Source organism: Electrona antarctica, assembly GCF_951216825.1.
Source record: "Electrona antarctica genome assembly, chromosome: 8".
Lineage (NCBI taxonomy): Eukaryota > Metazoa > Chordata > Actinopteri > Myctophiformes > Myctophidae > Electrona > Electrona antarctica.
The window spans coordinates 34,793,864-34,810,130 of NC_136789.1; the positions used below are offsets into that span (position 1 = coordinate 34,793,864).

At 48.5% G+C, this 16,267-nt stretch overlaps 1 protein-coding gene across 2 annotated transcripts in view; it reads left to right on the forward strand.

Annotated features, from left to right (window-relative positions):
- The window catches only part of kif21b (kinesin family member 21B), a 169,399-nt gene that overhangs the window by 109,031 nt on the left and 44,101 nt on the right, over window positions 1-16,267 (forward strand). For both annotated transcript variants that reach the window (XM_079507108.1, XM_079507109.1), the window contains exons 21-24: window positions 2,063-2,228; window positions 4,410-4,470; window positions 11,699-11,747; window positions 15,902-16,176. In XM_079507108.1, coding sequence (XP_079363234.1) covers window positions 2,063-2,228; window positions 4,410-4,470; window positions 11,699-11,747; window positions 15,902-16,176 — 551 coding nt within the window. The remainder of the gene's footprint in view (window positions 1-2,062; window positions 2,229-4,409; window positions 4,471-11,698; window positions 11,748-15,901; window positions 16,177-16,267) is intronic.

Below are 16,267 nucleotides of genomic sequence, written 5' to 3' on the forward strand. Positions count from 1 at the left end.
GTTCAGCAGCAGAGCACAGCAGTGGGCGTGGTCTTCTGGACCCACTGAAAAATCTGCCATTCATTTTTTATTTTGATATGGAATGGAAAAGTACTCCGTATTGATTACATTGATTATTTCTATTGCAAAACGATACGATACGATATTTGCTGTTTACATATCGATGAATTAAAATCGATATTTCAATACAGTTACTAAATCGTTACACCCCTAATTACTAGCGATTTAGACGATGGTAAATGTAGGGTTATGTAATGTCGCTGTACTCCTACTGTCAGTATCATTACAATATGCACGAGTTAAAGTGATTTATTGGAGCCGAGGTGGCCAAACCCGGCCGTTAGTATTTCATTACCCTGGCCTACATCACATCACTCATTATGAACTCATTATATCCAAAACTGTTTTCAGGATTCAAATTAAGAAATTGCAATTGCTACATTGGTGTGAGTGAGACGCTGTAGCACGATCAAGTATGCTGTTATTATCGTTTAAATATGGAGTTAAGAGGTTCTAATCCTGGTCTATAAACCGCCTCCCCCTGCCCAGTCGGGGCACCTGATGGAGGGGAAAGGAACTGGTCTCTAAACTGCCTCCCCCTGGCCAGCCGGGGCGCCTGATGGAGGGGAAAGGAACTGGTCTCTAAACTGCCTCCCCCTGGCCAGCCGGGGTGCCTGATGGAGGGGAAAGGAACTGGTCTCTAAACTGCCTCCCCCTGGACAGCCTGATGGAGGGGAAAGGAACTGGTCTCTAAACTGCCTCCCCCTGGCCAGCCGGGGCGCCTGATGGAGGGGAAAGGAACTGGTCTCTAAACTGCCTCCCCCTGGCCAGCCGGGGCGCCTGATGGAGGGGAAAGGAACTGGTCTCTAAACTGCCTCCCCCTGGCCAGCCGGGGCGCCTGATGGAGGGGAAAGGAACTGGTTGGAATAACGTGTTCCTTCCACGGGCTACAGTACGTCCAACTAGGGAAACTCCCCCCTGTCAGGTGAAAAGAAGCAGCTTGGACTCCTCATGCATAGAAGGAAGCATGAGGTCAGTCCGCTGCCCTCCCCAGGTTGGCAGAGGAAGTGTAGCGCCCAGGATTACATTAGATATTTGACACTGGGTGAAAATATGGGTTGCAAAAATCGTGGGATAATTAAAAAATAAATGAGGTTCTGCCTAACAGTGACCATATTCTATATGAAAGAAATATTGCAATATTGTACAGTTATGTAATGACACTGTACCGTTTCTGTCAGAGGACTTTATGAGTGAAAGTGATTTGTTTGGAGGGTCAACAGCCAACCGCCCAGAGGAATGACCGCTAGGCCTTGGCTAGCCCATCAGCATTTTATTACCCTCGATAAAAATGACTTTTTATTGTCATGGAACAGAAGCAGAATATGATTAGGCTATCTCCTGTTCTGTCGTTCACTAAATGACTGATCCTAGACGGAAGAAAAAGTCTTACTAAGTGGAAGTTGAAGTTCTGTGTATGATGGGCCATGTTTGTGAAAAAGATCTAATGCACTGAATGTTGTGCCTTGACCTTGGGGTGGAACTGACTCTCTGCTGCTAGAACAAGTGATTGCTGAAGTTACGCCACCATCTAGTGGCGTGTCGTTGAATTGCATGAAGATCAAACTGTAAAACCCCCCAAATCACTTTTTCTTAGATGTTTTGTGTCCTTTGTCTTTGTGATGGTGATGAATGCTATAGTAGTAAAAAGCACTCATATGCTTCTGGTTTCAGAGCCTCCTGTTTCTGTGGCTTTGTCTATGTCATTTCCACGTTTCTGGGTAGAAAATAAATATCTGGCAGTGCCAGACTGGCACAACTCATTAACATATTAATGTTAACGTTAGACTCAATGTTTACCGTTAGGTTTAGGCATAGTTTCTGTGATGTTAAAGGTTGGGGTTTACTAGTCATATAACCACACCCACCTTGTTACTAATGACACTGTGTCTCTTCATCCATTTGTGTGTGTGTGTGTGTGTGCGTGTGTGTGTGCGTGCGTGCGTGTGTGCGTGTGTGTGTGTGTGTGCGTGTGTGTGTGTGTGTGTGTGTGCGTGCTCAGGGCTTGCAGGTGGCCCAGAAGGAGGCCCAGATCCGCCTCCTGGAGGGCCAGCTGAGACAGACGGACGTGATTGGCTCGTCGCACAACCACATGATCCTGGACGCTCTGAGGGAGAAGGCGGAGTACATCCCCGAGCTGCAGGCGCTCATACACAACGTGCAGCAAGGTGTGCTATTTGTGTTCCTTCCACGTCCAACAGGGGGAAACTCTTTTTCCCCCCCGAAGTCTCCTGAACTTGAACGCAGCATTTTGCGTTGAACAAATTTTGTTTAGAAATCCATGTCGTGTGCCCCGAAAATAGCTGATCTACAAGCTGCGACGCGTTGTGAGCTTGTAGATCTGCTATTTTCGTTATTTTTGTTCAAAAGTGCTCCTCTTACAGGATTTCAGCCGCTGCCTCTCTGCACGTCCCTGATGCTGATTGATTGTAACGTTTCTGGACCTGACCTGACCTTTAGACTGATGTGTTTATATAGTTACTGACCTTTAGACTGATGTGTTTATATAGTTACTGACCTGTAGACTGATGTGTTTATATAGTTACTGACCTTTAGACTGATGTGTTTATATAGTTACTGACCTGTAGACTGATGTGTTTATATAGTTACTGACCTGTAGACTGATGTGTGTTTATATAGTTACTGGGTGGTGCTGACCTGTAGACTGATGTGTTTATATAGTTACTGACCTGTAGACTGATGTGTTTATATAGTTACTGGGTGGTGCTGACCTGTAGACTGATCTGTGTTTATATAGTTACTGGGTGGTGCTGACCTGTAGACTGATCTGTGTTTATATAGTTACTAGGTGGTGCTGACCTGTAGACTGATGTGTTCATATAGTTACTAGGTGGTGCTGACCTGTAGACTGATCTGTGTTTATATAGTTTCTGGGTGGTGCTGACCTGTAGACTGACCTGTGTTTATATAGTTACTGGGTGGTGCTGACCTGTAGACTGATCTGTGTTTATATAGTTACTGGGTGGTGCTGACCTGTAGACTGATCTGTGTTTATATAGTTACTGGGTGGTGCTGACCTGTAGACTGATCTGTGTTTATATAGTTACTGGGTGGTGCTGACCTGTAGACTGATGTGTTTATATAGTTACTGGATGGGTGCTGACCTGTAGACTGATCTGTGTTTATATAGTTACTGGGTGGTGCTGACCTGTAGACTGATGTGTTTATATAGTTACTGGATGGGTGCTGACCTGTAGACTGATCTGTGTTTATATAGTTACTGGGTGGTGCTGACCTGTAGACTGATGTGTTTATATAGTTACTGGGTGGTGCTGACCTGTAGACTGATGTGTTCATATAGTTACTGGGTGGTGCTGACCTGTAGACTGATGTGTTTATATAGTTACTGGATGGGTGCTGACCTGTAGACTGATGTGTTTATATAGTTACTGGGTGGTGCTGACCTGTAGACTGATGTGTTCATATAGTTACTGGGTGGCGCTGACCTGTAGACTGATGTGTTTATATAGTTACTGGGTGGCGCTGACCTGTAGACTGATGTGTTTATATAGTTACTGGGTGGTGCTGACCTGTAGACTGATGTGTTTATATAGTTACTGACCTGTAGACTGATCTGTGTTTATATAGTTACTGACCTGTAGACTGACCTGTAGACTGATGTGTTTATATAGTTACTGACCTGTAGACTGATGTGTTTATATAGTTACTGGGTGGTGCTGACCTGTAGACTGATGTGTTTATATAGTTACTGACCTGTAGACTGATGTGTTCATATAGTTACTGGGTGGTGCTGACCTGTAGACTGATCTGTGTTTATATAGTTACTGGGTGGTGCTGACCTGTAGACTGATGTGTTTATATAGTTACTGGATGGGTGCTGACCTGTAGACTGATCTGTGTTTATATAGTTACTGGGTGGTGCTGACCTGTAGACTGATGTGTTTATATAGTTACTGGATGGGTGCTGACCTGTAGACTGATCTGTGTTTATATAGTTACTGGGTGGTGCTGACCTGTAGACTGATGTGTTTATATAGTTACTGGGTGGTGCTGACCTGTAGACTGATGTGTTTATATAGTTACTGGGTGGTGCTGACCTGTAGACTGATGTGTTTATATAGTTACTGACCTGTAGACTGATCTGTGTTTATATAGTTACTGACCTGTAGACTGACCTGTAGACTGATGTGTTTATATAGTTACTGACCTGTAGACTGATGTGTTTATATAGTTACTGACCTGTAGACTGATCTGTGTTTATATAGTTACTGGGTGGTGCTGACCTGTAGACTGATGTGTTCATATAGTTACTGGGTGGTGCTGACCTGTAGACTGATCTGTGTTTGTTGGGTGACTTGTCCTTCCAGAGAACGGCTACACCAGCACAGACGAGGAGCCGTCCGAGGTCAGCCAGGCGTCCGATAGCAGGTGAGAGCTCTTAACACAGGGGTGTCCAAACTACTGACCTCTTAACACAGGGGTGTCCCAACTACAGACCTCTTAACCCAAGGGTGTCCAAACTACTGACCTCTTAACCCAGGGGGTGTCCAAACTACTGACCTCTTAACTCAGGGGGTGTCCAAACTACTGACCTCTTAACTCAGGGGGTGTCCAAACTACTGACCTCTTAACCCATTTAGGCCTGACGTCGCTTCTAATTTTTTCTGAAATACCTCATGTTTCTGTATCAGTGGTGCTCAATATTTCTTGTCAAGGACCCCAAAAATGATATGTAATTGGCCGCCGACCCCCCATCTGAAAATATGTTGTTCCAGGCCCCTCAGAAGCAAAGATCTGAGTTAAAAACGTTCGCTCTGAAAGAATATATATTCAAAGATTTGTGCCTCATTTTCACGATTTTTCAAAAATAGTGAGTGGCGCGCTACTCCTCGTCATGACACAAAGTCCTAATTGAAAAGGATCATGCCGATCCCGCCCCTTTTAGTCAACTGGTCTATGTCCCTAGTGTGACTTAATTGGGCCAAATGTGGGATTCTTAATCGGACTGGTTACTTCTCCAATCCTTAGGTCTTTACACAGCCTCCATTTCTGTCAAAGCATTGATTTCAAAACACTATTGTTGGCTTATAAAGCATAGAATGGTCCACTCTAGACCCAACGTCAGAAATGTATTGTGTCCCTATATATAAACTTTATGTATTGTGTCCCTATATATAAACTTTATGTATTGTGTCAGTATCATTACAATATGCACGACTTAAAGTGATTTATTGGAGCCGAGGTGCCAAACCCGGCCGTTAGTGTTTCATTACCCTGGCCTACATCAAACCCGGCCGCTAGTGTTTCATTACCCTGGCCTACATCACATCACTCATTATGACTCATTATATCCAATAACAGTTTTCAGGATTCAAATTAACCCATTTAGGCCTGATGTCTTTTTTTCTATATCAGTGGTTCTCAATATTTCATGTCAAGGACCCCAAAAATGATATGTACTGTAATATGCCGCCGACCCCCATCTTTCAGACCTGCTCTAACATGACATGAATAATAATATAGCTTCAGATTGTTTTAGACAGAAAAATAAAAAAGGACAAAGAAAATAGTTTTTCAGCTGTCCTCAACAATTGCCACCCCCACGATGGCAGTCCCTATATCGCGTGTGGTCACATATGTTGTTCCAGGGACCCCCCAGAAGCAAAGATTTGAGTTAAAAACTGAAACTCTGAAAGAATATTATATTCAAAGATTTGAGGCACATTTTCGCGATCATCTTTGTTGTGAACCATCCAGGCAGTGCCGGCCCTGAGCAATGTGGTGCCCTAGGCAGGATTAATGTGGTGCCCTAGGCAGGATTTGTCGTGATGCCCCCTTGTGTTCTAAAGCAGTGTTTTGGCCCTGCATCCAGGCCTCTCAGGTGGTCTGGGACAGGTGTGCTTTCTGTCCCCAGAATCACAACAACACACATCTGGAACAAACTCCCAGGAAACAACAGGTCTGCTACTTAACTACCACACCACTCGGTTATTATAAATTGCACAAGCTACAGACCTTTCTGTTCGCCGCTGCCTTCCTTTCAAATCATTTCAGTCAGGACAACTTTAGAATGCATGGAATATATATTTATTGAATATAAAATGAGCAATATATTTATTATGGTTTGGCGACGAATTGGATCTGCTTTTTAGGTACTCGGATCAGTCCCGACCATAAGGACTCTGAATACCCCCCGTACCTAAACAGCAGATCCAAAACCACAGGTGGTAGCTGGTGTGGAGGAGGGTGAGACAGGTGGTAGCTGGGGTGGAGGAGGGTGAGACAGACAGGTGGTAGCTGGGGTGGAGGAGGGTGAGACAGGTAGTAGCTGGGTTGGAGGAGGGTGAGACAGGTGGTAGCTGGGGTGGAGGAAGGTGAGACAGGTGGTAGCTGGGGTGGAGGAGGGTGAGACAGACAGGTGGTAGCTGGGGTGGAGGAGGGTGAGACAGGTGGTAGCTGGGTTGGAGGAGGGTGAGACAGGTGGTAGCTGGGGTGGAGGAAGGTGAGACAGGTGGTAGCTGGGGTGGAGGAGGGTGAGACAGACAGGTGGTAGCTGGGGTGGAGGAGGGTGAGACAGACAGGTGGTAGCTGGGGTGGAGGAGGGTGAGACAGGTGGTAGCTGGGGTGGAGGAGGGTGAGACAGACAGGTGGTAGCTGGGGTGGAGGAGGGTGAGACAGGTGGTAGCTGGGGTGGAGGAGGATGAGACAGACAGGTGGTAGCTGGGGTGGAGGAGGGTGAGACAGGTGGTAGCTGTGGTGGAGGAGGGTGAGACAGACAGGTGGTAGCTGGGGTGGAGGAGGGTGAGACAGGTGGTAGCTGGGGTGGAGGAGGGTGAGACAGACAGGTGGTAGCTGGGGTGGAGGAGGGTGAGACAGGTGGTAGCTGGGGTGGAGGAGGGTGAGACAGGTGCTAGCTGGGGTGGAGGAGGGTGAGACAGACAGGTGGTAGCTGGGGTGGAGGAGGGTGAGACAGGTGGTAGCTGGGGTGGAGGAGGGTGAGACAGACAGGTGGTAGCTGGGGTGGAGGAGGGTGAGACAGGTGGTAGCTGGGGTGGAGGAGGATGAGACAGACAGGTGGTAGCTGGGGTGGAGGAGGGTGAGACAGGTGGTAGCTGTGGTGGAGGAGGGTGAGACAGGTGGTAGCTGGGGTGGAGGAGGGTGAGACAGGTGGTAGCTGGGGTGGAGGAGGGTGAGACAGGTGGTAGCTGGGGTGGAGGAGGGTGAGACAGGTGGTAGCTGGGGTGGAGGAGGGTGAGACAGGTGGTAGCTGGGGTGGAGGAGGGTGAGACAGACAGGTGGTAGCTGGGGTGGAGGAGGGTGAGACAGGTGGTAGCTGGGGTGGAGGTGGATGAGACAGACAGGTGGTAGCTGGGGTGGAGGAGGGTGAGACAGGTGGTAGCTGTGGTGGAGGAGGGTGAGACAGGTGGTAGCTGGGGTGGAGGAGGGTGAGACAGGTGGTAGCTGGGGTGGAGGAGGGTGAGACAGGTGCTAGCTGGGGTGGAGGAGGGTGAGACAGACAGGTGGTAGCTGGGGTGGAGGAGGGTGAGACAGGTGGTAGCTGGGGTGGAGGAGGGTGAGACAGACAGGTGGTAGCTGGGGTGGAGGAGGGTGAGACAGGTGGTAGCTGGGGTGGAGGAGGATGAGACAGACAGGTGGTAGCTGGGGTGGAGGAGGGTGAGACATGTGGTAGCTGTGGTGGAGGAGGGTGAGACAGGTGGTAGCTGGGGTGGAGGAGGGTGAGACAGGTGGTAGCGGGGGTGGAGGAGGGTGAGACAGGTGGTAGCTGGGGTGGAGGAGGGTGAGACAGGTGGTAGCTGGGGTGGAGGAGGGTGAGACAGGTGGTAGCTGGGGTGGAGGAGGGTGAGACAGACAGGTGGTAGCTGGGGTGGAGGAGGGTGAGACAGGTGGTAGCTGGGGTGGAGGAGGATGAGACAGACAGGTGGTAGCTGGGGTGGAGGAGGGTGAGACAGGTGGTAGCTGGGGTGGAGGAGGGTGAGACAGGTGGTAGCTGGGGTGGAGGAGGGTGAGACAGGTGGTAGCTGGGGTGGAGGAGGGTGAGACAGGTGGTAGCTGGGGTGGAGGAGGGTGAGACAGACAGGTGGTAGCTGGGGTGGAGGAGGGTGAGACAGACAGGTGGTAGCTGGGGTGGAGGAGGGTGAGACAGGTGGTAGCTGGGGTGGAGGAGGGTGAGACAGGTGGTAGCTTGGGTGGAGGAGGATGAGACAGGTGGTAGCTGGGGTGGAGGAGGGTGAGACAGGTGGTAGCTGGGGTGGAGGAGGGTGAGACAGGTGGTAGCTGGGGTGGAGGAGGGTGAGACAGGTGGTAGCTGGGGTGGAGGAGGATGAGACAGGTGGTAGCTGGGGTGGAGGAGGGTGAGACAGGAAACAAGGAAGCAGATTGAGCAGTGCAAACTTCCAGTTTAAATGGCCGGTATGAAGATGGAATGAGAGTGTGTGATTGGATGAAGTGAATCATGTGATGCTGAGGCGGCCCAATGAACGGCCGCCACCAACTGCACTGAGGTTTTCTGACTGAACTTGCTCTGCGCATGTCTGTGACATCATGTCTGTGACATCATGTCTGTGACATCATGTCTGTGACTGCAGGCGCGATTGCTCATTTCTTCTGCACTGCAATTTTTTTATTTTATTTTACTTACTTTTTGTTTTAGCTTTTACTGCACTCTCCTATAATGCTCCATCTTAAGCCCTATTATACGGGTCGTTTCCAGGAAGCAATCCGATTGAAACGGTTGAAACAGCCTTCTATATAGCTGTGTTTCAAACCAGCATCATGGAATACCTAATTAAAACAAATCATTCAGCTGCTCTCTTCTCCCATGAGCGCAGCCGACTCGGTGGCTTTAGGCTGGTGAGTTTCTTGGGACATTTGTGGTCGTAGTGGGCGTGGCCACATCTGTCATTCAAAAAATTATGATTTTCTTTTTTTAGCGATTATATTAGTTTTAAGGGTTCACTCGAGGGCATTATTGCACTTCTGCGCTGCACTTCTGCGCTGCCTTTCGGAACTTCCTGCAGCATCACAGGCGTGCATTAATGACAATAAAGAACACCCTCTCGTGTAATATTGCCTAATTCATGCTCCAGTTTTAGGTGATAACGTCACCCAAACACATCTCTCTGTTTTTACTAAAACTACAACATGACGTCACTGAGCCGCGGTGGTAAGAGACTCACCGCTCACCCAAACACGTCTCTCTGTTTTTACTAAAACTACAACATGACGTCACTGAGCCGCGGTGGTAAGAGACTCACCGCTCACCCAAACACACCTCTCTGTTTTTACTAAAACTACAACATGACGTCACTGAGCCGCGATGGTAAGAGACTCACCGCTCACCCAAACACGTCTCTCTGTTTTTACTAAAACTACAACATGACGTCACTGAGCCGCGGTGGTAAGAGACTCACCGCTCACCCAAACACACCTCTCTGTTTTTACTAAAACTACAACATGACGTCACTGAGCCGCGGTGGTAAGAGACTCACAGCTCACCCAAACACATCTCTCTGTTTTTACTAAAACTACAACATGACGTCACTGAGCCGCGGTGGTAAGAGACTCACCGCTCACCCAAACACATCTCTCTGTTTTTACTAAAACTACAACATGACGTCACTGAGCCGCGGTGGTAAGAGACTCACCGCTCACCCAAACACATCTCTCTGTTTTTACTAAAACTACAACATGACGTCACTGAGCCGCGGTGGTAAGAGACTCACCGCTCACCCAAACACATCTCTCTGTTTTTACTAAAACTACAACATGACGTCACTGAGCCGCGGTGGTAAGAGACTCACCGCTCACCCAAACACGTCTCTCTGTTTTTACTAAAACTACAACATGACGTCACTGAGCCGCGGTGGTAAGAGACTCACCGCTCACCCCAAACACATCTCTCTGTTTTACTAAAACTACAACATGACGTCACTGAGCCGCGGTGGTAAGAGACTCACCGCTCACCCAAACACATCTCTCTGTTTTTACTAAAACTACAACATGACGTCACTGAGCCGCGGTGGTAAGAGACTCACCGCTCACCCCAAACACATCTCTCTGTTTTTACTAAAACTACAACATGACGTCACTGAGCCGCGGTGGTAAGAGACTCACCGCTCACCCAAACACACCTCTCTGTTTTTACTAAAACTACAACATGACGTCACTGAGCCGCGGTGGTAAGAGACTCACCGCTCACCCAAACACACCTCTCTGTTTTTACTAAAACTACAACATGACGTCACTGAGCCGCGGTGGTAAGAGACTCACCGCTCACCCAAACACGTCTCTCTGTTTTTACTAAAACTACAACATGACGTCACTGAGCCGCGGTGGTAAGAGACTCACCGCTCACCCAAACACACCTCTCTTTTTTTACTAAAACTACAACATGACGTCACTGAGCCGCGATGGTAAGAGACTCACAGCTCACCCAAACACACCTCTCTGTTTTTACTAAAACTACAACATGACGTCACTGAGCCGCGGTGGTAAGAGACTCACCGCTCACCCAAACACACCTCTCTGTTTTTACTAAAACTACAACATGACGTCACTGAGCCGCGGTGGTAAGAGACTCACCGCTCACCCAAACACGTCTCTCTGTTTTTACTAAAACTACAACATGACGTCACTGAGCCGCGGTGGTAAGAGACTCACCGCTCACCCAAACACACCTCTCTGTTTTTACTAAAACTACAACATGACGTCACTGAGCCGCGGTGGTAAGAGACTCACAGCTCACCCAAACACATCTCTCTGTTTTTACTAAAACTACAACATGACGTCACTGAGCCGCGGTGGTAAGAGACTCACCGCTCACCCCAAACACATCTCTCTGTTTTTACTAAAACTACAACATGACGTCACTGAGCCGCGGTGGTAAGAGATTCACCGCTCACCCCAAACACATCTCTCTGTTTTTACTAAAACTACAACATGACGTCACTGAGCCGCGGTGGTAAGAGATTCACCGCTCACCCCAAACACATCTCTCTGTTTTTACTAAAACTACAACATGACGTCACTGAGCCGCGGTGGTAAGAGACTCACCGCTCACCCCAAACACATCTCTCTGTTTTTACTAAAACTACAACATGACGTCACTGAGCCGCGGTGGTAAGAGACTCACCGCTCACCCAAACACGTCTCTCTGTTTTTACTAAAACTACAACATGACGTCACTGAGCCGCGGTGGTAAGAGACTCACCGCTCACCCAAACACACCTCTCTTTTTTTACTAACCACCGTTTCAGTGGTCACCTTATCACCTAAGACTGGGGCATAAATCTGTCTGTTTTAGCACTTTGAAATGCCTTGTGCTACAAATAATGTTGCATTTCCTTACAGCAAATGCCTTTGTGTACTGTCAGAAGAGAGACTAGTCGTAGCTCGGCTATTCTCGTCGAATGTTCGCCCATGTTTTCACCGAATGTAAGCCCAGTATTTCTGCTGAACATCTGCCTATTCTGACATGCCCAGAATAGGTACGCTTATAGGCGTTCACATGTTTTAACTTAATGCAACAGTCTAATATTATATTCATTCACTTTTAATGGACATTTCTTTACTCTCTCTCTCTCTCTCTCTCTCTCTCTCTCTCTCTCTCTCTCTCTCTCTCTCTCTCTCTCTCCAGTGTGTCTCACATGAAGGAATCCAACAGCCAGGAGGACTTCAAACTGAAGGTTGGTGGATCATAGCAGTGTTATTTTCGTCGACTAAAACCAAGATGAAAAATGTCCGTCGGCTACCTTTTTCCACTGACAAAAACTAAATGGAAACTAAATAAAAACTAAGCTATGGTGAGTGGTGACTAAAATTAAGATTAAATATACTGACAATTTCGTCAACGAATAAAAACTAGACTAAAATGTTAGGAAGGGACTAGTGGACAAGAGATCCAGTATAATTTGCTCCAAGCGCGACGCATTGTGGATCTTGATCTTGTAGATCTGTGTAAAAGTCATTACAGTCATAAACAGTCAATAGTCATTACGACGGTATCAAGGCCCGCCAAAACACATTTTAGTCGACTAAATCAAATGTAGATTTAGTCGACTAAAATCTTATGATATTTAACCAAACTGTCAGGATTTAGAATACATGCATGCATTACACAGATTAAAGTATGCATTACACAGATTAAAGTATGCATTACACAGATTAAATTATGCATTACACAGATTAAAGTATGGATTTCACAGATTAAAGTACTCATTACACAGATTAAAGTACTCATTAGGAGTTCTTTAACAAAGTCTATGGGTAGAGTTCAGAGAGTGGCTTTCATTCTAATTAGTGACCAGAGGGTGGCAGCGTAACTGCAAGCTTTGAATGCTCCAAGAGTTCCCAGTAAGTGCTAGCCTGATTATCAGACTGTCACTGTAGCTTTCTTGACGGAGTCCACTCAGAGAGTGGGCGGGGTCTTTGGGCTGGATCCAGGCTAAGTAAGTGCCAGGTTTAGTTTAGTTATAACAGGCAACATAATAATATATGGAATATTCTCCAATCTCCTTTCCTCTCTCCTGTCCCAAATCTTCTCCAATCTCCTTTCCTCTCTCCTGTCCCAAATCTTCTCCAATCTCCTTTCCTCTCTCCTGTCCCAAATCTTCTCCAATCTCATTTCCTCTCTCCTGTCCCAAATCTTCTCCAATCTCCTTACATCTCTCCTGTCCCAAATCTTCTCCAATCTCCTTTCCTCTCTCCTGTCCCCAATCATTTCCTCTCTCCTGTCCCCAATCATTTCCTCTCTTCTCATTCCCTCTCTCCTCATTTCCTCTCTCCTGTCCCCAATCCGTCCCCAGATCTACAAGCTCGTAGCGCGGCACCGAGTGCCGCGCTACGAGCTTGTAGATCTGCTATTTTTGAAAAATCGTGAAAATGTGCAAAAATATATATCCAAATCATTGGATATATATTCTTTCAGAGCGAACGTTTTTAACTCAAATCTTTGGCGGGGTCCCTGGATCAGCATATTTTCAGATGGGGGTCCACAGCCAAATACAGATCATTCTGGTGGTCCTTGACATGAACAAGGTTGAGCACCAGTGACATAGAATAATAATAATAATAATGAATTGTATTTATATTGCACTTTTCATTCGCAAGGAATCCCAGAGTGCTACATGGTTAAAAACATATAATCTATCATAGAAGGTTAAAAACAGGGTTAACAAAAAACAGTGAAAAGCGACAGTTCAACACAAAAAGGCCTTCCTAAACAGGAAGGTTTTCAGGCCTGTTTTAAAAAATTCCACAGTCTGCGGCACTCTCAGGTCCATGGGGAGGCTGTTCACTCTCAGGTCCATGGGAAGGCTGTTCACTCTCAGGTCCATGGGGAGGCTGTTCACTCTCAGGTCCATGGGGAGGCTGTTCACTCTCAGGTCCATGGGGAGGCTGTTCACTCTCAGGTCCATGGGGAGGCTGTTCACTCTCAGGTCCATGGGGAGGCTGTTCACTCTCAGGTCCATGGGGAGGCTGTTCACTCTCAGGTCCATGGGGAGGCTGTTCACTCTCAGGTCCATGGGGAGGCCCTTCACTCTCAGGTCCATGGGGAGGCTGTTCACTCTCAGGTCCATGGGGAGGCTGTTCACTCTCAGGTCCATGGGGAGGCTGTTCACTCTCAGGTCCATGGGGAGGCCCTTCACTCTCAGGTCCATGGGGAGGCTGTTCACTCTCAGGTCCATGGGGAGGCTGTTCCATAGGCGCGGTGCTGCCGAGCAAAAGGCCCGGTCCCCCATGGTGCGCAGATTGGTGTCAGGAACCTGGAGTAGGAGTTTGTTTGCAGATCTGAGGGTGCGGCTGGAGGTTGTTTTTGGAGGGTTGATTAGTGACTGTAGGTAGGGAGGGGCGTGTCCATTTATGCAGTTGTAAGTGATCAGCAGGACCTTGTAGTGGATCCTGGCTGTAACGGGGAGCCAGTGATCAGCAGGACCTTGTAGTGGATCCTGGCTGTAACGGGGAGCCAGTGATCAGCAGGACCTTGTAGTGGATCCTGGCTGTAACGGGGAGCCAGCGCAATGTGAAGAGGATGGATGTTATATGGTCATGTTTGCGGACTCTCATTAGGACCCTGGCAGCGCTGTTCTGGATGTACTGCAGCTTCTGTACATTTTTGCCAGGAATCCCAATGAAGAGGGTGTTGCAGTAGTCCAGTCTAGAGGAGATAAAGGCATGGATGAGCTTCTCTGCATCTGACTGGGTTAGAAGGGGGCGGAGTTTGGAGATGTTTTTGAGATGGTAGAATGCGGTTCTGCACAGATGCTTTATGTGGTCATTGAATGTCAGGTGAGGATCAAACTTGACACCCAGGTTTGTGACTGAGGATGAGAAGGGGATAACCTGGTTTGTGACTGAGGATGAGAAGGGGATAACCTGGTTTGTGACTGAGGATGAGAAGGGGATAACCTGGTTTGTGACTGAGGAGGAGAAGGGGATAACCTGGTTTGTGACTGAGGAGGAGAAGGGGATAACCTGGTTTGTGACTGAGGATGAGAAGGGGATAACCTGGTTTGTGACTGAGGATGAGAAGGGGATAACCTGGTTTGTGACTGAGGAGGAGAAGGGGATAACCTGGTTTGTGACTGAGGATGAGAAGGGGATAACCTGGTTTGTGACTGAGGAGGAGAAGGGGATAACCTGGTTTGTGACTGAGGATGAGAAGGGGATAACCTGGTTTGTGACTGAGGAGGAGAAGGGGATAACCTGGTTTGTGACTGAGGAGGAGAAGGGGATAACCTGGTTTGTGACTGAGGAGGAGAAGGGGATAACCTGGTTTGTGACTGAGGATGAGAAGGGGATAACCTGGTTTGTGACTGAGGAGGAGAAGGGGATAACCTGGTTTGTGACTGAGGAGGAGAAGGGGATAACCTGGTTTGTGACTGAGGAGGAGAAGGGGATAACCTGGTTTGTGACTGAGGAGGAGAAGGGGATAACCTGGTTTGTGACTGAGGAGGAGAAGGGGATAACCTGGTTTGTGACTGAGGAGGAGAAGGGGATAACCTGGTTTGTGACTGAGGAGGAGAAGGGGATAACCTGGTTTGTGACTGAGGAGGAGAAGGGGATAACCTGGTTTGTGACTGAGGAGGAGAAGGGGATAACCTGGTTTGTGACTGAGGAGGAGAAGGGGATAACCTGGTTTGTGACTGAGGAGGAGAAGGGGATAACCTGGTTTGTGACTGAGGAGGAGAAGGGGATAACCTGGTTTGTGACTGAGGAGGAGAAGGGGATAACCTGGTTTGTGACTGAGGAGGAGAAGGGGATAACCTGGCCGTCGAAGGTGAGATGGGACACATGGGGCATGATTGAACCTGGTGTGGTGTGCCAACAAGAAGGGCTTCAGTTTTGCTACTGTTTAACTGAAGGAAGTTGTTGCTCATCCATGCCTTTATCTCCTCAAGACAGGTGGTGAGACATGATATGGCTGCAGAGGGGTTGGGGGCAGTCTTTATGTACAGCTGGGTGTCATCCATCCTTTATCTCCTCAAGACAGGTGGTGAGACATGATATGGCTGCAGAGGGGTTGGGGGCAGTCTTTATGTACAGCTGGGTGTCATCAGAGGGGTTGGGGGCAGTCTTTATGTACAGCTGGGTGTCATCAGAGGGGTTGGGGGCAGTCTTTATGTACAGCTGGGTGTCATCAGAGGGGTTGGGGGCAGTCTTTATGTACAGCTGGGTGTCATCAGCATAACAATGGAAGGAAAGTCCACGTCCGCTGATGACACGACCAAGGGGCAGCATGTATATAATAAATAGGAGCGGGCCAAGAACCGAACCTTGCGGAACACCACATAGAAGAAGTAAAAACATTTGAGGTACTTGTTCCCCACCTCTCCACCAGGTGGAGCCACGGGGCCTGTCAGTCCAGATGAAGGCGGTTTCGGCGGAGTGCCTGGGCCCGCCCCAGAACGGCTCCTCTCCGGGCGGCGGCGGCGGCGGCAACAAGCCGCAGTACATCACCAAGTCTCTGGCGTCGCTCACCGACATCCAGGAGGATTCGGGAGGAGGCCTGAGCCTGATGACGGCGGGGCCCGGCAGCCTGGGCTTCAGTCTGGCAACCATGCACCGCGAGAGGGCCACGCGCACCATCAGCCTGCCCGTCAGGGGCCACACCTTGTAAGTCACCATCAGCCTGCCCGTCAGGGGCCACACCTTGTAAGTCACCATCAGCCTGCCCGTCAGGGGCCACACCTTGTAAGTCACCATC